At 37.1% G+C, this 24,342-nt stretch overlaps 1 protein-coding gene across 5 annotated transcripts in view; it reads right to left on the bottom strand.

The window, feature by feature from the left end:
* SDCCAG8 (SHH signaling and ciliogenesis regulator SDCCAG8) overlaps positions 1-24,342 on the bottom strand; it is a 154,854-nt gene that overhangs the window by 65,868 nt on the left and 64,644 nt on the right. For 3 of the 5 annotated variants that reach the window (XM_084622214.1, XM_084622215.1, XM_084622216.1), the window contains 2 exons: positions 22,495-22,637; positions 2,410-2,537 (listed from right to left, as the gene is read on the bottom strand). In XM_084622214.1, the coding sequence (XP_084478340.1) occupies positions 2,410-2,537; positions 22,495-22,637 (271 nt within the window). The remainder of the gene's footprint in view (positions 1-2,409; positions 2,538-22,494; positions 22,638-24,342) is intronic. The other 2 variants (XM_084622218.1, XM_084622217.1) reach the window with 1 other exon arrangement.

The raw sequence follows: 24,342 nt of genomic DNA, 5'->3' as shown, positions 1-24,342 counted from the left end.
ATTTAGACCACCATTTTATATTGATTAGTTTCTGTTACTATTGACCTAAACTGGGCTAAAACGTCTTACCTAGAAATCAAAGGTCTTCAATATTCAAGTGAGAAGACCCTGTGTTCCCTAAATTTCTAGTCTTAAAATCATTCCTGAAACTGTAAATAATTTGTTTGTATTGTTACTAGATTCCTTCATATTTAATAAATGATAATGAAATACATTTTATACAATTATGACTAGAATATTGTACTTTCATCTGTACCCAACTTACAGTAGTAGTATACAACATCCCCTATAATACATAGATGCATAATACCGGAAATCTTTATGTACAAAATGACCATTTTTTCAACTCTTCCCACTCTTACTAGAGGTATAAAGTTGACACATTCAATCTTGTTTCAATTCACTCAAATTAAACAATAGGTTATGGACCAGAAGGGGCAAGAAAGTTAGTTTTCCTTAATTTGTGCCAAATTACAGCTGCCCATATGCAGATGTGCTGGACAGAATGGGGAAAGAAGACAGAGAGCTCCTTTCCCTCTACCATCTCTGTGTAGAAGGCAGTCATAATGCAGCTGTTTGTACTCCCTTAACACTAAGCAAGGTCCACTAGTACCAGTGACAGTGCTGCAGGAGGCATGTCTGCATAGGACAGAGGGTGGATGTGGCCCCACCACATCCTGTACCACTTAGCACTGGCTGGGAAGGAATGCCAGGTACCTCTTTTCTAGAGGTGTTAAGAACATAACGTAAGAATGGCCATATTGGGTCAGACCAAAGGTCCATCCAGCCCAGTATCCTGTCTACCAACAGTGGCCAATGCCAGGTGCCCCAGAGGGTGTGAACCTAACAGGTAATGATCAAGTGATCTCTCTCCTGCCATCCATCTCCACTCTCTGACAAAAAGGGGCTAGGGACACCATTCCTTACCCATCCTGGCTAATAGCCACTAATGGACTTAACTGGATAAATTCATGGAGGTTCTCTTTTAAACCTTGTCATAGTCCTAGCCTTCACAACCTCCTCAGGCAAGGAGTTCCACAGGTTGACTGTGCACTGAGTGAAGAACTTGCTTTTATTTGTTTTAAACCTGCTGCCCATTAATTTCATTTGGTGGCCCCTAGTTCTTATATTATAAGAACAAGTAAATAACTTTTCCTTATTCACTTTCTCCACACCACTCATGATTTTATATACCTCTATCATATCCTCCCTTAGTCTCCTCTTTTCCAAGCTGAAAAGTCCTAGCCTCTTTAATCTCTCCTCATATGGGACCTGTTCCAAACCCCTAATCATTTTAGTTGCCCTTTTCTGAACCTTTTCTAATGCCAGTTACAGGGGTAGCAGGCGAATGTGTTTTCCCCAGAAAAATGTTAAGCATCCTATTCTGCAAATTTATAGCATCCTCCTCCACCATCGTGTAGATGTTACAGATTTCCACCCATCCTAGCATTCCATAGGGTCTAAGAGCTATAATTTGAGCCTTTGTTAACAATGTAATTGGTTAAATATTAAATGTGGAGTTATCCTTATTTTGCCTAATGCCATTCATAAACATGGAGCATTATAATGGTAAAACGTTTTGACTGTAAACAAATGAAACTGCATATTCTGAAAGTCCCTTTCAGATTAAAGGTAAAAAGCTAGAGGTCAGCTAAGCCAATGTGATGAAGGATGTCCGCTTCCAGCCAAGCTGTCAGCTATGGTCAATGCCTTGTATTAGTAAATTTAAACTACAGTAGTGATAACTTGAAGAATGCAAAGGATTAAACATCCTTGTTCTAGACTGGGGGAAAAACATACCAATGCTAAAAATGTTTGAGGCTGCAAAGATTAAATAAAGGAACATATCAATTTGGAGCCAGTGAATTACATCCAGCTGCGACAGTGAATTAAGAACCGATTAATGGTTAAAGCTTTTCTCCAGTTTGGATGCTGAAGCAAACTCATTAAGCTTTTAGAGTAGCTATAATGTGTGTACTGTGGGAACTGTTCAATGCTATTCAGGAGACTTTAACTGTAAGCTCAGAGCATTTCCCGCAGAGCTTCTGATGCTATTTTCTTTATATAACATGTGTGCCTGAAAATCCAGCCAAAAACAAGCCCTTTGTTTTTCTACTTTGTTGTGGTCTCTCTCAGCTTTACGTTTCTTGAATACAGGTAAATAAACTCATAATCCAGATGGTGCAACAGATGTGAGAGCAGCACTCTGAAATCAACAGACAGTGGGCAATACTTTCCATTTTCTCTTTTAAACGCTAACTAATATGTAATTCGGAATCTCCGGTGTAGTTAGCATCTGCTCCCTTCGGCCAGCCAAAGGTTACAGGTGTTCCTGATGTCATTTCACAGTAAGGCATGGGCCTGGCTTGTGAATAAGTGCCCAGGCTCTAATCTTTTTCTACCACCTACCAGTTTTATCATGCTGGGCCTCCATTTGCTGCATCTTCTGTGTCAGCTCCTGCTCTCTTTGCTCCGCCTGAAGGGCTCGGGTCTTTGCTTCATTGCTAAGACTGTGCTGAATACTTTCTTTCTCCAGTCTATAAAAACAGAAATACAAAATATATACTACTCTACAGATGAGTCAAATGCCAAAATGGATAGTTCAACTGATAATTTAAAAAATTTGGTCTAGCTTCATACAACAAACATCTTCCCCACATGCACACTTGAAGTTGAACATGTCAGCCTCTCTCTTTCAATGACAAACACACCCTAGTGGCTAGCAGAAAACGGACAAAAGCATGACCTACTTTCTGAGTGAAAAAGGATTCCTTTTCCAGAGAATAATCCATGTACTCTTGGATTATACTTTATAATATTAAATGAATCCTCTACTATAAGAAAGCCTCCCTTAAGATCCAATTTGCCTTGTGCAGTTTATCTGTTCTCTCTTGTAACTGTTTATATTTCATCTAGTAATAAAGTTGAGGGGCCTGATCCTGAGATGAACTAAACTTCCAGTGAAATTAATGGGTGTTGAGTCAATGGCAACAGTTCCCACAGTGCTCACATTACAGCTATTCTAAAAGCTTAATGAGTTTGCTTAAGCATCCAAACAGGAGAAAAGCTTCCACCATTCATTTAAGATAACAGAAGATGAAGGTAGAGCCCTGTGGGTTTCAAAGACGCAAAATATTGTAACATGAAATAAAACAAAAAACAACATGTAAAACAAAATAGAACAAAAAAATTTACCCTGCAGCAGCAGCTCCTGTCCTTTGGGCCTGGGCCTGGACCCTGCGACCTGGCACACAGGGTCACAGTTCCACTCAGGTTTGCCTCATAACCGATGGGAGGGGGAAATTTGAGTTGAGACCTGGTGTCCAGAGCAGGGAGACCTGGTGTCCAGAGCAGGGAGCTGGATCCAGCCCCTTGGCACAGAAGCTGCTGCTGTGGGACAGGATAGTTCTGCAGCCCCTCCCACAGAAGACAGACAGACAGACACACACACACACAGAGCCTGGGGGCCTGCACACATGTACACACACCCCCTACGGACAGGACCTGACTACTCCATCCTGGGGTCAGGACCTGAGTGCTCCCACCTATCCAGGCCTCCCACACACACACTCCAAGAACAGGACCTGACCCAGCACTCCTCAGGGCTCACACACACACATATTCCCAGGGTAGGACCCAACCCCTCCTTGTGGAGACAGGACCTGGCACACTTCCCCCCCTCCCCCCAAGGCCTCCCACTTAAACCCCCAGAGGCAGGACTCAACCCACCTGCCCCTGAGCAGCCCATCTCCCTAGGGGCAGGGCTCAATCCCTCCCACAATACAAAAAAATACATAAAAAAATTATAAAAAATAAAGGCATCCAATACCTCACAGGAAACAGTTAACATATCACAGGGGACTGATCCTGCACGTGTAAACATTTAGGGCTTATACAGTAAGGCTGTACGCAGGTGACTAATTGCCAGTCCCACTACTAAGGTCTGAAGACACAAGTTTGCTAGCAATTTACTTGACTGAATATACAAGATGTGGCAATCACTACAGAGTCAAAATAAATGTCAAGTAACTACATACCATGCAAACCTTTTCTTTGACACACATGCTGCAAAGACAGCACTGGTAACAAGAAAGGGAAAGATATGCATATATTAGATAATGGCCTGTGCTGCAAAGGGGTTTAGTTCTGCTATGAACCACTGCAAGGATTGGATCTAGAGTGAACCTAACCCAGAATTTGAGTATGCTCATGTATATGGGGGTCGATCCTAGGTTTAAAAAAAAAAAAATTCTACAGTTCTGCTGTAACTACTTCAATTGGCTTAAGAATACCTTGAAAGTACAATTTAAGAAATTATTTTATTATTCTCAGTGATATTACTCATTGCATCGGGCTACAAAATAAGATGACAGTTCTGGGAATGGGTCACACAAGGATAGTGCCACACCTCATTTGGCTGCTGCACTTAACCTTTGGCTTTGTGCCTAAAAACCCATCTGAGATATTACAATATCTCAGCATGACATACACAATGTTACATCTCCTTGCTTACATTTATGCCAAAGCAATATAAATGGTGGGTGGGTTACATTACACTCTAATTCCTGGACCCAATGTTGCAATTTGACCTCAGACAAAACTCTCTTTGAAGGCAGTCGGAGCTTCGCCTGAGGTAGGATGGGACCTGATGTGACACAAAGACGACATGTTGGCCGATGGAAAAAAGAAGAAAAAAAAGAAAAAGAAAGGAAAGTTTGAAGAAAAACATGTTTTGTCATGGAAACATTACAGAATAAAATGTGCCTCATCATATCATTCACAATCCTTGTTTTCTTTAAATCATATTAAACTAGATTGTGCCTCATCTTGGGCCAGGCACAGACACAGTATCAGTTCTCATGTTTCTGGCATGGATCAAGGAAGGCCAACGCTGACAGTAGCATGAAACTTGTGAAGAGGGTACACATGCCTCTTCGACATAATGGCGAGCAGGAGTGGGTAAGGACACTCAGGCTTGTGGTCCTCCATTACCCCTGGAAGGATTGTGCCTCTCTTTCATGCACAATGGGTAAAATTTTCAAAAGCGCTTAGGTTACTTAGGGCAGGTCTACACTACAGCCAGGATCAACGCTCTGAGATCGATCCACTGGCGGTCGATTTAGTGGGTCCAGTAAAGACCTGCCAAATCGACTGCAGATCGCTCTCTAGTCAACCGCTATACTTTACCCCCGATGAGAAGAGTAAGGTAAGTTGACAGGAGATGTTCTCCCGTGGACCCCCCGCGGTGTAGATCTCGCGGTAACTCGATCTAAGGTACATCGACTCCAGCTACGTTACTCATGTAGCTGGAGTTGCATAGCATAGGTCGACTTACCGCCGTAGTGTAGACATAGCCTCAGGCTCCTACGTCCCATTTTCTAAAGTGACACAGGCACTTAAGAAATCTACTTCCCATTGACTTTCAAGAACACTTAAGTTCCTAACTGCCTAGTCACTTTTGAAAATTACACCAAATATCTCTATGAGCAGCTGCCAGTACACAGACCCATCTTGTCCATTGTACTTTACATCACTTCAGTAGTACAATCTTAGTAAGGACTTGAATTTAAAAGACATTTCTGAACTGTCTTGTCATCCGTAACCAAAATAACATTAAGAGCAACGAGCCTAAGGAAAACAACTGAAAATCAAAGAGCATCCTTTGTCTTGCTCACACACAATAGGAGAAAAATTAAAGGCTGAGCCTAATGCTAGTAAAAAATGAAATCTCATTGCATTTATTTATTTTAATCTTGATGGACAAGCCTTAAAATAATCAAGAAACTCTACTACATTTATCAATGTCTGACACCGAAATTAGACCTAAAGCCATTGTAATGTAATAAAGGATCAAAATTAGAAAGTCCTCTGAAGGGTAAAATAAAGATTTTTTTAATAACAAAAAACAGCCTTTTTCTTCTTTAATAATACACCACCTACCTCTTACACAATGCTTTTTATCTATAGATCCCAAATCACTTTGCAAAGGAGACAAGAATCAGTATCCCCATTTTACAGATGGGGAAACTTAGGTATAGAGACATGAAACAAATCTTAACTACTCTTTTCAAATCAGAAATATTTTCTGTTTATGCATTTCAGCATTTCCTGGGAATTGGACTGTTACCAGAGGAGGGGAGAGATTTAAGGAACTGTGGTCAGATCATGTACGTGTTCTATGCTTTTACCACAATAATTACCAGGAACACTAGTTTTGTTTTTGATTTTTTAAAATCAGATTTTGTTTCAAACAAAAGTATATATTTAAATTTGACTACTCATAGGAACGAAGACTTGCACGATGAGCTTTTCAGTTCTCACAGTCACCAAAATGTGTACCACATGGGGCATGAGGAAACAGAAAACCTTTGACATGAAGGATTCTCAAATATTTTCAGAATGTGGCTCACATTTTAATGCAGATTGTCTGATGGGCCTTTTATCTTCCCAATGAAAGTCCCATAGACCACTTTTCCTCCCATTCACAATAATATAGACAACTCCCTGGCAATTATTGCATTTGGTTACACAGAAGCAAATATATTCACAAGGTATTTTAATGCATTTTAGCAGCTGGAAATAGGGAGGAAGAACAGCATACAACCAGCTAGTTTTCTGTGAACCACCAGCATGTGCTCCACACACCACAGTTTGGGAATTTTTGTTCTAAAGCCAGATAATGGTATGAACATAGCCCAGCCATATGGGTAGCAAACAAATTGTGATTAGGAGATTGCAATCCATATTCATAATTTGAAAAAGTTTGTATTTGCTGGTCTAACTGTATAATGTTCCTGCAGTCACTCTGTACACAGAATTCCCACTGTACTCAAGGGGAATTCTGCACAAAACTAACAGCAGCATCAAATCATTTCAAAGCACTAGAAATTAAATATTAAGAAAAAAATCCTGTATTAGATGTAGTCTATGAGCTAACAGGCCTTGTTTGTCTCAAAACATGTATTATTCCACATACAGAATAATTAAATATGGGACAAACCTAAACACCTTTCACTTCAAAGGCAAAGCACACTTCTTTGACCATGCCTTTTTTAACGTGAACACATAGCAGCATGTACATTAAAAAACAAAACAAAATAAAAATCCCTAAACAGAATCCTACAAAAAGAAGACCCTTTGCTACACACAATATTCTCTCCCCGGGGAGAAGAGGAGAGAGATGCTAATCACATAACTTAATCCACTACCTGAAGGCACTCAACTACTACGTTGATGAGGGCAGTAGAAGGAGCTATATAAAAAAGTTTGACAGAATTTCCTACAAGTTCTCTGGTCCATCCTTCACTAATCCATTTTCAGATTACAGCTATGTTGCAAGTAGAAGGGCAAGCATGCAGCTTCTTCACAACTTCTTCTGATACTAAGGCCTTGGGAATTAGGGTTTCAAAAATTAAAAGGAAATTACCATGCACGAGGAAGGCATTCACCCAAGGCACGGGACTTAATTTGTTTCCTCTGTTAATCTAAAAACCCTAAAATCACTTTCAAATCTGTCATCCCATTCCATTCTGCTTAATACCATTCAGTTATTTTTAATGATGACCACATCGATCCACAGTTACCACACAGTGTTAGCTTAGATCCCTCAGTATTTCTCTGTTTAGAATAGAAAATATCTGTGCGATGCCAGATACCACTGTGTTGTAACTAGGTAAAACTAAATTTCAGTGATAACCACTATACTTATACAAAGTAGGAAATGTTTAGCATAAAATACAGGTATTACATCTATTTTTTAAATTAACAGAACTCTAGAAGGGGAAAAAAGACCAACGCATGTGTATGGGTACTAGAACTGTATAAAATTACCAACTCATAAAAGCCATTACCACCAGATCATTATTTCAAACCTCATCGGGTTCTGAAAGATTGCCCTTCATGGCAGTTACATCCTGAGTTGCTCTCTTTCTCTGTCAGTTGCTGGGAGCAAATTGGCCATGGACTCTCTACAGTTGGTTGCAAGGTGTTCTCAGAGGGCACGTGCTTCTGGAACTGTCTCCAGCCAGCAGACTGTGTTTGATGAACTTCCAGACAGTTTAAGATTTACTTATTTGGTCAAATGTTTCACTGACCTGCGGATATATATGGATTAATTTATGAGGTGCTTTTCAGCAATTGTGTCATTGATAGAGTGCAAATGGCTCTAATCCAGAGCATTTATGCTTAGAGGTTATTTTATAAAATTATTCTGTTTATTGATGTATAGCAAACAGGTGTTTTAGTAAGGGGGTACTGACATAGCTTTCTATAACAATAAATACCTGATTCTGAGCTCACACCAATGAGAATCAGGAGTAATTCCAGTGAAGTCAATGAAGTTACACTCATCTAAAACTGGTGTGGGATTACATTCAGGACCTAAATAAGGTATTCCAGTTGCTGCTCTATTTTAAATGTGTTTCAGACTCATTTAAAAAGTTCAAATACAGTGTAAAAATTGCCTTTAGAATGATATAAAATGGAACAAAATTTCTTAACTACAAGTATTAAAGTGTCTTTCTCCCAAGATGACAGTACTTCTCAGAAACCTTACAAAGCCAAGAAAACCTTATTCAGAGCAATCCGAGTTAAATTTTGACGAATTTCCAAATTTAGGCAACTGATTATCCGCAAGCAACCTGACATATTATCCTACAATCACTTTCTCACATTAAAGCAAACAATACAACCATTACTAAAAAAGCGTAGGACAGTACGGTGTGCTTAGTACATTAGAATTCAGCTAGTGTCAGCATTTTTATAATAAAATCCTATATTTTATAATAAAATCCTATATTTTGGGGGAGTTTCAACTTGGCTTTTATAATTCAGCCAAAGCTGAAAGTTCATACATAATTTCACAGCTCACTGACAAACTTTATTTCACAGACTCTTATATTTATGCAATATAGACCTAACTAAAGATACACTATTAGCCAAAATTATTGTACCAAAATTAAAACTAAGCTTATGGCTTTAAAATATTTTTTGTATTTGTCCAAATGTAAATCATTTAATGGGAAGTTAGATAATTTGAAGGTTTGGTAAAATGGAACACAATCCTATAATGTCCAGGTCACCTTTTAAAATCCAGCTTGAGTCATTTGTGGAAAGAAGATATTATACTACAACAGCTGTGGTATTAAATGAGTTTGAGGTCTTACTAACTTCCTACTACAGTGGTTTTCAACCTGTGGTTTGCAGATCCCTGGGGGTCCACAGACTATGTGTAACAGCTTCAGCAAAAGTTTGTTACCACCATAGGCAGTGGTTTTCAACTTGTGGTCTGCAGACTATGTCTAAGATTTCCAAAGAGGTCCACAACTCTATTCGAAATTTTGTTAGGAGTCCGCAAATGAAAAAAAAGTTGAAAGTTGCTGTCCTAATAGATAGTTGTACACATTACAACAATTGAACAGTTAGCATCAACTGGAAACTTTAGTAATGTTCTCAGAGAGTTGAAGTATTCTATGGACATAGAACCTGAATCATCCTTTCATCCATACAGGAGCTCCCTAAAGGTCAGGTTTTAGGCACATCAAATGGGCAGTGAGAAGAAGCCTTAACCTATGCGACTTGGGCAGTACCAGTCCTGTCTATAGATTTCAGTCAACAGAGTTTTTTGAAGTACTAGATTCACTTATAAAATAAAAACTGAAACAACCCCTCCGTAATTAAATGTAAAAGCTTTTATCTGTAAACAGTTCGTCCATAATATGATCTCTCTCTCTCTCTTTTCGCATTTCCTTCCCAAAATTTTAATATTGAAAATTGGCTGCCATGCATAGAACATTACTACTTTTTATTTGGATTTTTAATACAACAATGCACAATTATTTAAATATTATTCAATTAATTGCTCTCTTTTTGAGTGGTTTATAATAATCAGTATTTACAGTAGGTCATCGAATACTTTTATAGGGGCAAAATTCTGGTAAAAATGTAGTTGGTAGCATGCCTTGCAATACAATTTAATTTTAGACTTCATCTTTCATATACATTTCCCAACATACAATAATGGACAACGCTGTAAAATGGCGCAGGAAGAGGCCAGGAGAGCACGTAGAACACTGTATTAGGAGTGGTGTACAGAGTTGATAAACTTGCTGGTATTGGAACTAACCAACAGCATACTGGTGACAGACCGTTTGGAACAAGTGGGTTATATGACGTATTAAAATATAGACCCAATAATTGTTGCATGCCTTCTATTTTGAAGGGATTTTCCCCCATCCCGCAACTTGTCTTTATTTTTTTAAATACATATATGCACGAAAACACATTCTATTGTAAGGCAATTATGAGCAAGCAAGTCAAAGACTTTTACAAAATGATTAAATGCTGAAGTGTTTGATTACTACAGAACCCATTTACTGCATGTGCACTCCAGTACTATCTACATAACAATCTCCTTCTACAACATTAAAACAAGTTTTGAGAGGCTTTTTCTTGACATGTGATGGTTTGTGAGGTTGGTGCTGGTGCTTTTTCTGACTTCTCACTGATGTTACTTTGGGACAGACCTTAGGTGAATAACTTCTGGCTGCGGTTATTCAAAGGCCGGATCCAGCAAGATGCCAATTGTTCTCAACTACCATTAAAGTCAAGAGGAACAGAACGGGCTCAGCACCTCACAAGATCAAATCCATGAGCAGAAATGGAGTGGCGTGACAGGACAAAGTAATAAGGATAATACTATCATTTGAGGGAGGAGAATATTTTATTTTTCTGGGCTGGGATAAGTCAAAATCCTTCTCTTGTCCTGAAATAAGTTAGCAAATAAAACAGCAAACCGGCATTAAAGATGTCACCAAAAACAATAAAAGTGGAGAAGTGCAAGGATTTTTCATCCCAACAGTAGATGAATGATCTGTTATGTGTTGCAAGACTTAGGCACGCTGCCACCCCAGTGTGACGAGTTAAGAATGGAAATCTAGCCCCATAGTTCTATATTTTCTTGCTCTGGTTAGTTTGTGGCACAACCTTAACATTATTCTGTAATAATAACTTTTGTGTGCAGTAAATATTACAAATAATGGACAGGCAATATCTAGGTCAAGCATTTTTTTTAAAAAAATCAGATTTCAAATATCTATACTTTATCCTGTGAAGACCAAGGTATAACGTATTTCAATAGCAACTTTCAAACTAAACTCACAAATTAGTACCATTATGCTAAGTGCTAGATATCCCACTGTGCAGTTTTGCTTTGTGAATTTTTACCTTCTTCCATGCACACTTTTAGCCACTGATTGCACAGCCTTTCAGTGTTTTCTGCCTTTTCCTTTAAATAAACTGGCTCTGGCTCCTTCCATCTGGTTCCCCTTCCGTCAGCAACCCTGCACCTGTTCACACCTCCTCTCCTGTTGGATTCCACTGAACATTTCCTCCTCTGCCAGGGCTATTCTGGCACTCGCAACCTTTCTGTCATTCAATCCATCTGTCAGAAGTGAACTTTGTTTACTGCAAGCTTCTGCTTTCTTCTTCAAGAAGCAAAGCCCCTCAAGGTCATTGTCAAATGAACTGTCGGTATGGATTTAAATCTACTTCTCCTAACCAGCAGAATAAGAAGCTCTGTACAGTAATGTATTTGTGAAAATTACTTTTGGGTATAGGAAGACAATAATGTGGAGGTAAAATATGAGACTATTTTAACAATTATGTTCAGTCCAATAACTAATATGTCTTTCTTTATACATGTCTATTTTTTTAACCCACAAAAATTGGTACAATGCTTTAAATATTTTCTAGTTATACAAAAGACAAAATAGTAAAGGCTTAATAAATAGAAGATTTACAATTAAACCAAAATACCAAATTCTATCTTAAAAGATAATCTGTGCTGTAGAGCATAAAAATGTGAGGCAAAAGTATTTACTAAAACTGAGTTAGGGAGAAGGGAACAACAGGATAAGAAAGTTCAAAATCAAATTATTTTCAATATCCACATCAATTGTTATTATTACTTTAAAACGTATAGTACCATTGTTTCCTTGAAAATAATTGTTCTTTTAAGGTCTTATGTAGAGATGTTAAAATACAGCACTTTTAAAAATAATTGTTTGTTAAACTGAACCCTGAAAACAATTTTCTCACTTTCTATCCTTGTGCAATATGCATATCCATCTCTCTATCACAATACTGTCTGTACATAAAATTAGAATAAATTAAAAAAAAATTGGGGTCAGGACAGAGATAATCATCATACTGTCCACAGGATCTATTATGTGTAGCGATTAATGCACTCATCCCTCGTTTCATAAATAGATTCTGATAACCACATACTACTGAATTATTAACTAGTCTCTTAGATTGTTTCATTCTTCTGAAATACAAAATATCCTTCAATTTCACAACATGTAATTCAGGTGTCCTTTAAGAAACAGAAAATTCACTCAACAAAAAGAAAAACTGTGCCAAAAAAGTTTTTAAAAGCATTTTAGCACATGTAATTATAATGAACCAAATATTTTATTCAGCATACTATAGAAAAAAAAAATTGAGTGTTAAACTTTCATGGATAAATTCAGGATCTATGTAAGCAAATACAACCTCATTAGCTGAAATGGAGTTACATCTGGTTACATTAGGTCTGAATTTGACTCAAAGCTTAAAAACAGTGTCTTATAGTATTATGACAAATTAATACTAAACATAGGTTTCAGAGTAGCAGCCGTGTTAGTCTGTGTCCACAAAAAGAAAAGGAGTACTTGTGGCACCTTAGAGACTAACAAATTTATTTGAGCTCAAATAAATTTGTTAGTCTCTAAGGTGCCACAAGTACTCCTTTTCTTTTTACTAAACATAGTTAGCTGAATAGTATCAATTTAATATCATACATTTTCTGTTGGGGACTACTCTGTTCTCTGTGATCTAACTATTCCTCTTCCATCTTATTTCTGGGGGTCCTTATTTTCTTCTCTGGACTGTTACATGGAGGGGAACAAAAATCTTAGCAATTTGTAGAAAGAGACCTGAGGGGCAAGAGGAGCACACAGCAACATCCCACCTAATTGCATAGCCACTTTTATTTCTTCCCACTCCTATTTTGTGATTCAAGCTCTGCAGAACAATTCACATGGCCAGCCAGGGGAAGAAGTCAGAACTCCTCCTCCTAATTTCTGCAAAAATGCTCTTAGAATTTCAGAATGCCAGAAGCAGAGTGACAACCAATAGCAGCATGCTGGTTTAATTCATCAAGTTCTTGCTCCTAGCTCACCTCAGTTACACTGGCTTTAACTGACTGAGGCGAGGATGTGGTAGACCAATGAGATAGCCAAAGCTGTAGACATTTCCAGGTAATTCTTCCTCACTGTGGAAGCATTTTACGTAAGAGACAACATGTAGGATGATGTTCCTAAATGTCAAACTTTACAAAACTATGTGCCCAGTCCTGCACCCATTCAAGTGAATGAGTTTTGTCACAGACTTCAGTGAGTGGCAAACCCTTTGGGTCCATGATGAAGCCCTTATTACATAATGACTTCAGGATTGGATCCTTACAAAGGAGAGAAAAAGAAATATTGCTACTGACCAGAAAGAAAATAACTGGTTGTATTTTAAAAAGCACAGTGCAGCTTTCAAAATGGTTAAAATTAGCATTAGAAAAATGAAACCTTCATAGAGAAAACACAATTGCAACTTCCTTAAAACTGTCTTTCAGATGTTCTAGAGAAAACAAGTGCTGTGTCTCTAACACAAATCAGAATCAGTTAATTTCAAAATTAGTATAAAATCTAGCAGGCTTGGATACATTCTTCTGAAATATTGTTTTTTAAATTAAAAAATATCATATTATTCCATTCCCAATAGTTATACAAAAATTGATTGAATTAGTTCAAAGTAAATGTATATTGATATTAATCTATAAACTTCCTTAACAGATTAGCTCTCAGTGATAAATATTTCTTTTTAAAAAGACATTTGAAAAAAATACTACTTTTAATTTTCTTGTAATCAGTGGATAATCTCATCTGTATTATTTCTGAATTACACTGCTTGCTCAGAAGTGCTGCAAGTATTGTTACCTGTTACCATTGTAAATGCATTCTATGTGCAGAAACAATTTGGTTACTTTAACAGACTGATTCGTTGTATAAAAGACGAAATCATTAGTAAAATTCTCTTCTGACCAGTGGCAGTTTAAACACTATAAAGTAAATTTTCACTGTAATTAAAATGGGAATCCGAAAACATATCACTGCCTTTCTTTTGAGAAACTTGTATGGTAGAGCAACAAATCAAAATAAACAACAATCAGCAAGGTTTTTAAAAACGATTTTTTTTTTAAATGAAGAGAAAAGGAAAATATGTGATATTATAAAGCTTTTCTGTTCCCTAATTAACTGACATCATGGTGGATTCCTTGCTCACCCCACGCTTATATTGACTTTATTTTTGTTTTCTCTTATAGCTTTGTTAATAACATTTGAATACTCACAATATATACCTTAAAAATATTTGTACATGATTAAATGTAAGGGTATTTAAATAATCATGTATTATCTTGACTGCTTATTAAATAAACTGGTAATGCAATTTCTAAAAGGCACTGCCAGAAGAAGACACAGCTGATTTATTTCAAATCACTTATATATCAGTCTTTATAAAGCAGCATATGGTCTTATGATGGCAGGTAAAATATTTTACCTTCCATAATAACTCAGAGCAGTTAATTTATCTACATACTATATAATGCGATAAACAACTTCAGCTGCACTCGAAAAATCTGTAGGCAAGGGAGAGATCTAGCTCCCCCGCACTCCGTTTTATTGATTTTTTTCTGCCTATACATTCATATAACTGCTAACAGAGGTTATTCATTCTTCCACCCCCTTCCACAATTACCTTAAAGCAAGACCTTCTTTTCAGTTGTAGAAATATTTGCAGTTTCTACAGCTGCAGTACAAAGAACTGAGAAATTTTCATAGAGTTGCTCGGGGAAAAAGAAAAAAAAAAAAAGGCTTTGCAAATTTCTGTTACAAGTAAGCAGAGTGAATGACAACTTTCAAATCTACCACAATCATTTACTAATGTGCTGCTATATCAGATAAGTCTAATTTTTTTTGACAGCACCAAATTAGATTTATTGCAGAAACTGCTGCATAAATAGCATATGGCTATGTTATACCACCTATTTCAAATCTCTGTAATGTTTCCTCCACTCCCCACTCAAAATGAATAATTGAGCCAAGCTATAAACCTATTGTAAAAGAGAGATATACAAGTTCAAATACAGATGTAGATTTCTTTGTTAAAAGATGAGCTCAGCATCCACAACCCAACTGTATATCTGAATTATTTTTTATTTTAATATCATGATCAACTAGTTAATAATACTATATAATAAGTCAGTCAGTTCTTTTTCATTATACTTGGGTTATTTTGTCTTCCATGTTACAATTCTGTTTCTTACTCCTGTGAGTAGTTCTACTGATGCTAGTGGTACAACTTACTTGAGTAAAATTTACTCATGTGACTGAAGGTTACAGGATTAGGACCTCAATTCAGTTCCCATAGGCTATCACTTATGAGGAAGGAAATGGCTCCTCCTGAACAAAATCAAACATCATAAATATCATAAAATATTTAATTCAACTGAAGAACCCAATCCTGAAAGGTGTTGAATGCCAACCACTCATTAACATCAATGGAAGTAGGGGGTCTGCCAGCAGGATCACTCTCTAGATAAATATACAGATATACAAACATTAATGTATTCATTATGTATATTAATGAAATATACAACACAAACTTATGATTGTCTGTGACATTCCTGATAGTATATTTTTATTTTTGCAAGGATTAGGCCACACAAAATTTCTTGGTAGCAAAGATTCAAAATACAATGTTGTCACAAAATTAGCTCAGCAATGAGTTGATACATTCCTTTTATTGTAGGATGATCAGATAAACTCTTTATTTAACAAAAGTTTGTGTACTTTCTGCAGTAAAAAGACATTGCAAGGTCTTATCTCAGACCAATGGGCACACCACTGTAAACATCATGGAGCTCTGTAGCTACCCTGCAGCTTCCCTCTCTGTGGTCAGTCTTCCCAGCTGCCCTATCTGTTACTGTCTGATTAGTTCTGCTAAGGAGCCCCTCCCCTGCCAGCTTTCAGTGCCATCTGTTCTACACAAGATGGCTGCTGCCCAGCAACCTAACACTGCCCTCCTACCTGGCACCCAGCTACCATCCTTACCCCAAAGTGCTAACACAGGTTCTCACTGCTGGCAGAGTTAGGATTTCATTACTACTACTTTGACAAGTGCAGGGTTGTTTGTAATTTCTCTTTTATCCTGATTTTGATTGTACAACCACCTCCCACTGATTCAGTTTGCTTCAGTTTTGTTGCTCACAGATTTTACTCTCCACATTAATCTCCCTCTGGCATGTTACTGCATCTGTTCCCTTTTTTATTATTAATTTTCAAATTCCCACCATTTTTGACAAAAAGGAGGTAATCTACACTCTGCTTCTGCCCATTTCATTTTCTTTAATTTGGAAGATAAGTATGAAAGCATGCCAAAGAAGTTAATTCTCCGTTAACAGTTTATTTTCTGGCATCCTAATGCCTTTTATTTGAAAAACAGATAGAAATAAATGTTGACTGAATCACAACACCATAGTCACAACTATCCCTAAATTTAATGAAAATTAAACATATGAAACAGAATTTTAAAAGTTTATTAGTTATATGAGTTGTTTCATGTTATTACTACTTCCTACACTATTTTTTAATAGATAAAGCTATTCATACAAAACAAACAGCGTATAAAATGTTTACAATTAAGCTTTGGTTTTTTTGCTATTTTTTCCATAGATTGGTGTTTTTGCTATATTCATTAGTCTAGAAAACAAGTAGTTTAGAAAAATGAGACACTGTCCACTGCTACTAATTAACACTAAATACCATTAATACTAAAAATGAAATCTCATTAGAATTCCTCCTCTGTCATCAATAGGAGACTGCTTCTGATGTGCTAAAATTGCTGAATAAAAGGCAACGCACTAAATAATTCTGCTGATAACTAACAGATATTACTTTGAAAACAACACAGCTGATACTAGCTTTTGTATAGCTTTAATAAAGGATAGTGAGTAGCAGCATTAGACTTCTGCTGTAAATAGAGAAGTCACATTATATTTTATAATATAAAGAATAATATAGCCTAAATATAGATTATAAACAGGCTGTAATTCTAGCAAGGAATTCTGGTGACATCATAAGCAATGACAGCAAAACTCTAGCAATTTAATAATGTCACAAGAACCCGGAGGTAGAATGGTAGGTTTAATTTATGTACTTTATTTATTATACATGGATTGCAATTAATGCCAATGGAGCTGTTGAAAACTCGCTAGAGGCTACTAGAAGCATTGATGTACTGTAGCTATTTGAAGCCACAAAGGCCATAGCACTGCTGAAACCAACTGTATGCCCTAAAAGACATTTTCTTCAAATGTGTTACTTTCTGAAGATATTTTGTCAACAAATATTTTGGTGATATTTCAATCATATTATGTACATTTTCCCTCAGAAAAGTACAGAGAGACTGCAAACAGCCACAGTCATCATGTGGTATAAACTTCTACAAATATGTGATCTTTAAAGAGCAACTCAGACATTCAAATTAGCCTGGGAGGTCACACATTATTGGACTTAAAAGCATGGGTGACATATATTATTCAAGTAATGTTTTCCTCATTTACAAAGTTGACATCCAACACTACCTGCAATGACTGCAAAAAAAGGAGTAAATATGAGTCTCTGCTTTAATTCTCTCTCCCAGCAAAATTTGAGATGACATGAGTCTATTCTGATACTATCATAAGCATTTCTGATTGGCATTATTTGAGAGGAGATACAATGAACCAACAAAGTGAATGAAATATTAGACTTAAAAACAAAAGAGAATTAAGCCCAATATCTTCTTTACTTCACTTCCTTGAATTTATGTAGCTTCTCTTGGATAGGGATATAGGAACCACTTCTTAAGAGACAAAACTGGAACTGAAGCACAAATATTAACTTTTAGTTGTTTTGTGTAATGAGAGAGATTTCATACTCATCTTTCAGTTACACAAGAAGAGTGAAAGAATTATTTCAATAAATTAAATGACATTTTAAAATCAGATCATTTTGATTATCATATTGCATCTCCTATTTAATCCCCACCACTATAGTACCAATATGATTTTGGTAATAATTCTCTCACAGACTAAACAGGCCTGAATGCTTCATGCCTTTTGAAAGCTGCAAATCAAGCATTCAGATGGCATGGTGCATGTAGCAGGGTCCAATCCTGACCTATTAAAAAGTTAATGAGAGTTTTGTCATTAATTTCACTGAGGCAACATTAGGCCCATGTTTTCTTCCTACAGCAGTTCTCACATGAAAACTCAGATTGGAATTCAACAGGTGAGATATTGGAACTTAATTACTATTTCATAACCATACAGGGCTTGAAACAAATTTGTTAAAGTCATATTATGGTGAAGCTACAAATGCAGGGAGAAGGGGACCAATGTTGTATGCAAGATTATGATGGTTATTGTTCAAGGTCATCAATAATGCCATATTTTTTCTGTCATTTCCAAATACAGAAGTTGGAATTATGAACTGGATTCAAGGAACAAAAATATGTACATTAACTAAACATCAAGGATTTCTAAGAAAGCTGTACTCCCAACATAAGTAAACACACATTCCAGTGATCCAGAAGCAAAGTGATATGCAAGAGACAAATAAATACATTAAGAATTACTATTTTAACAGGTATGTTTCTTTAACTGATAAGCAGTTTAATTGGTCTGTATCAAACCAGTGTTTAGAAAGTGGATTTTTGGGGACAGGAGGAGGTGAGTGAGAAGTTTCCCCTGCAAAAAATAGCTTGTGGATAATTTCTTTTTTCCCCCTTCAGGCCTGGATTGCATGTTCTCATTTAATCCAATTGATCTATAATATTTACTTTCTAGTTTTCCAATATTTAAATTAAGCATTTTATATTGATTGTATTCTTCTTTTCATTCAAAATACTTAGACTGATGTTCTTTAGTACTTCACTAATCTTCTGTTTAGTAATGTGCTCTTTTAGCAACAAAGTAGAAGATAGCAGAAGACTAGTAGGCCGACTTAATTCTTTGGATTCCTCTAGCTTCTGCCAGAAGAAACAGGGCTATGGACGCATGGTAGCAGAAAGACTACTCACAGTGGGAACAAGCCACCCACACTTCCAGTTCTACTTGGAGGCATAGAGCTGGCTAGCTAGTTTAGTCCAGAAAGTAGGTGGTGTGACAGGGTCAGGCCAGATGGCTACAGGAGAGTGATAGAAGGCAGATATATTAGCCCCAGGTTAAGTAGATCCCTTTCCCTTGGGTAAGGTAACAGGGGCAGTTCTAGAACAATCAGAAACTTGCTGAAACGAATTAAGGTAGACAGGGTAATTAGGACACCTGATTTAAAAAAGGACCTCACTTCAGTCAGTGAGGGGCCCGCAAGGAGCTGAGAGTGAGAGGGTGTGCTGCTGGAGGACTGAGAAGTAGTAGCGTTATCAGACTTTAGGAGGAAGGTCTGGTGGTAAGGACAAAGAAGGGTTGGGAGGAGGCCATGGGGAAGTAGTCCAAGGAGTTGTAGCGTCACACAGCTGTTGCAGGGGACACGATAGACAGCTGCAATCCACCGGGCCCTGGGCTGGAACCCAGAGTGGGGGGGCCCAGGTTCCCCTCATTCCCCCCAACTCCCTATTTGATATAAGAGGAGTTGATCTGGACTGTGAGTCCCACCGGAGGAGGTGGTCTCTGGCCTGTCCCCTGACCCCTTAGGTGGCCCAGCAGAGACTGCAGGGACTGTTCTGCTCTTCTTCCCCATGCTCGCCAGTGATGAGGTTAGCTGAGTGAACGGCAGGTTTGTGCCACTAACAAAAGGTGCCAAACTGAGGACTGCTGTAAACCTCTGAGGCGAACAAATCCGCCAGAAAGCGCAGAAGCCACCAACGCAGAGGAGGAACTTTGTCACAGTGGAGACAGCTAGAAAAGGGCAAGGCCAGGACACCTAAGAGATGCACTAAATCAGTGCATCTTCTCAACATCCTTCCGAAGACTGGGCTCTAGAACTTAAAAGTTGTTCTCTTTGGCAGAACCCGCAGGGAAGGATAGCAGCAATACTGCCAACTCCCCTGGGATGAATGCCTCTGTTGGCACGGCTGCTCCTGCGTGTGAAAGGGAATGCAATTTACCCTTCCCCATGGCCTGAGATGAGCAAAAATCAAAGTATTTAACTACAATAGTGTATCACATTACTAAACAATTACTGGATTCAAAATGGGAACACCAGAAAGAGATTTAGTGCCTTCAATGAAAGATCTGAAAGTGGGACACTCACAGCCATATCTGCCCCTTCACTTATTAAGAGAGACCTGTTCTTGGCAGGATGTGATGCTACAGGGAGAGGGACACGAGTGGCATGGAGAACGGGTACAACTCAGAGGAAGAAAGAGTGGCTCCTTTTTCCTGTCCATACCTGACCAACACTAGTAAGATCACTTAATACACTACTGGATGGCTGTCAGATGCTACTGTGCCAACTTTGTATATTTAAAACCAGACACTCCTGCAGGAGTGCTGGAACCTTCCCTGACCCACCTCTTCCCCCCCGAGACCCCGCTCCTGCGGTACCTCTTTCCCGAAGGCCCCACCCCACCCCTGAAGGCCCTGCCCCCTGTTCGCTCCTCTTCCTCCCTCCTCTCGTCATTCGCTGGTTTTCCCCTCCCTCTCCCCCGCCCGCCCAGGTTGGGACAGACTCCTCTGCAGAGTCAGGGCTGGGAGCTGCAGCTGCCCAACACAGGTAGGAGGCAGCCCGGCCTGAGTGATGACCTGGGACCTCCCTGCCTGCAGTAACCGGACTTTGCGTGTCTGGCCAGCAGATGTGACTGGACTTTCCATTTGAAAACTGGACACCTGGCCACCCTATGAGGGTGGTAACAGAACCTACACAGAACAGATAATTATATAATTTGGTGACTTAAGGGGAAGATTTGGCCTCTATATCTCACTTTTTATAATGAAGTTAGAACTATATACTAAATCAACATAAGCATACTTTTTATTTTATCAATAAAAGGCCATATTGTATACACTAAGTCAGATTCTAAAATGTCTGTAATTAAACAGCTACCTGAATCATTTTGACATTATGCACCTGCATTTAAGTGTTGAACTATGTTAAATTTATAGTTATTAGTCTATATTATTAAGAGAGAAAGATTTTCACAAAAAAATGTGTTATTAGGATTTTCTCCAAGATATCACACTGCTTTATAATGTATGATCAGTCTTTTGCTAAAACGGAGCTTGTTAAACCATTTGGTTAACTATCACAACAAATCATTATTAAGGAAGTTCTTCTAAATCCAAACTTTAGATATCTTAACAACTCACCCAAAACTTTTTTCAAGTTCATCAACCTCTAGCATATTTTTTTTTCTCTGAATACAGGCTGTTACGGTGGTGCTTTCTTCCATCTGTTAAACTACCGTGCTCTGAATAACACTGAAATTTAGCGGAGTAAAAGATTGATTAAATGAATTTAGAAAGTTTTCATTGGATCTAATTCTGCTGTCATTGAAACCAATGACAAAATTCTCACTAAATTCAGTGGGTGCAGGATTAGAGTAGGAGTGTGAATACTCCACTGTCAATTAGCCAAAATCTGAGGCTGTTATTCAGGTAAATTTATATCGACTCCAATGAGAGCTTTTTGTCTAACTAAGGACTGAGTAAGGGCCTCAGATCTGACACTGGATGTTTACCAACAGATAAAAGTGATACAAAAGATTAAAAGAAACAGCTGTGTATTTGGCAAAAAGAGAAATTTTAACAGTTACCAAAACTCAAGGTGGAATTAATAATCAGAAAATTGCCACTCTGGAATTTTCTCTACAGGTCTGATAGTAAGAATTAAGGGTAGATTGGTAATTTATGTTCAATGATGGAATAAACCTGTAAAGAGCCCAGAGTGACAGAAACATGTTTGTGTCACACAATCTTATTATTTTCACTGAGGCAAATGACAGAAATGCTATTCTCATGGATCTGTCCTGAATCTCTCCCTACATTCCTAGAGTGTTAAATTATGTAGACTGTTTAATCTCGGATGAAGTATTGCTTCATAACGGACATCAGTAAGTATTTACATTGTTATGTCACAATACCCTAAATTCATAAATTTGAAGCATTAGAGTTTCTAAACCAATAGATGCTATACAGTTCGGTGCTTACAGACTTTTTACTTAATAAATGTATTTTGGCTTTTTGAAAGATCATCATTTAGGTAAATGGGTGCTTTATTTACCACATCTTTGCTTCTTCTAAAATGCCCGAAAGCAATGCATGCAGTGAATGATTATGAATATCTGCAACAACAGTGGGGAAGCCTGTGGCAAAAATTAGCAAAATGAAATTGGTGCTATGGCATGTAATAGGATAAAGGGTACCTGGTGAGGTGCAGTTGGTGCTCAGATTTACCCAGCAGTTCTGTCAGTTTTAGGCACTCATCTTTGGCTCTTGCTGCATCCTGCTGTGCTTGTTCCAAACGCAGTTTGTTTTCATTCAGCTCTAATCCCAATTTCTCTATTTCCTTTAAAAATACAGGCAAAAATACATTTAAAAAATATATGTAGGTAAATTATAAGACAATCTACCTTACGTGATCAAAAGTTATAAGAAAAATAAAGCATGATTTAATTTAATGAAGAAAGGAATAGAGTTCTTTGGTTTGTAAAAATAAAGTTTAATAAAGAAAAAAGGAAATGAAAGGAAGTAATTTGAAGTATCAAAGCTCATTCCATTTATTATCTTATTTCACCATTTTGCTATATTTTTTCTTAATATTTTTAATAAGCCTACGCGAACAGATATGTCAACATGAATATTGATAATATTCTTGTACAAAAATGTTCCCCATGACTTTTGTAAAATTTTAGTTCCCATGTGTTCTCTCTCTGTTCAATCAACTCATTAAAAAAAAACAACAACTACATTTGATTTGTATTCACTTCATGTTGCACTTTAAAAGGCATTAAGATGTTTCTTACCATTTGTATTCATTTAAAAGTGCTCTTATTTGTGGGGCCTGATAATGTAAGATGCTGACCACTATCAAATCTTGTTGCCTACTTCACATAACTAAGCAATACAAACCTACTTAAAGTACTTGAACAGTCCAGTTAAAGTTAGCTAGACTACTGATGTGCTAAATTTAAGCATGTGCATGTTTTGCAGGATTGGGGTCTTTGTTTCTAGTGTATATATTGTAAGCCTTCTGCATATTTCTAGGCACATAAAATTTTCAAAGAGAAATAAGTGTCCTACATTAACTATCTCAAAAATACTAAAAGAACTATTCCTTCTTCCAAAACAGAAAACACCTTTCGTAGCAAAACTTTGTTCAGTATTTAAACACTTATACAGGTACCTTTATGCCACACTATTGAACTTTCCACTAACATTATTCTCCAGTTTACTTAAATATTCATTCAAATATCTTAAATAAAAAGGAACGTATTCCAGTGTTAATATGTATTCCTGAAACACCTTCATAGTATGTTGTCTCTGTTTCTTCATGAAAATATCAGCCCAAAGCATTTATAGTAAGTCATGATGCCTCAAACAAATTCAGTATCCACATCCAACAAAAGGTATCAGTGTGTAAACCATTCCCCACTCAAAACAGTCCTTTTGCATTTCTAATGAAATATTACTTTCTTGTTAGGAGTTATATTCTAGTTTGTTGAAATTATATTTTTTAAGGAAAATCAGATTAAAATCTGTCTAAATGTTTCCATGCAATATTTTTATTTATTTTATTTTATTTTTATATATATATATATATATATATATATATATATATATATATATATATAAAATAAATAAAAATATTGCATGGAATATATATAATTTTCAGGAAATAAGTGTGCGCGCGTGCACACACACACGTGCATGCACAGACACACACTTATTTCTTGAAACTACACAAAATAAACAAAACTAAAGGCAAGTTTTACAGTTTAACACAAAGATGTGGAAACTGGGAAATCATAATAAATTAATTCAGTGTATTGTAAGTATTCAATGTAGGTACTTTCAATGAAAGTAATGTATTGTACTAGTCATAACTAAACACTAAAAAGGTGGTAAGCATGTGTTTTAAAAGAATCTGAATTTTTCTCATTTCCAAAGGGTATCACATTTAAGTTTGATAGAATGAAAATCTTAACAGATTCACTATGTTCTAGTCTAGTTAATAGAGCAGTTCATTAATGTTTGTTTTCCCTAATCCTTTT

The sequence above is a fragment of the Lepidochelys olivacea genome (assembly GCF_965140295.1).
Source record: "Lepidochelys olivacea isolate rLepOli2 genome assembly, chromosome: 3".
Lineage (NCBI taxonomy): Eukaryota > Metazoa > Chordata > Testudines > Cheloniidae > Lepidochelys > Lepidochelys olivacea.
Note: the sequence above shows the minus strand (reverse complement) of the source record. Positions and strands in the feature narration are given on the sequence as shown.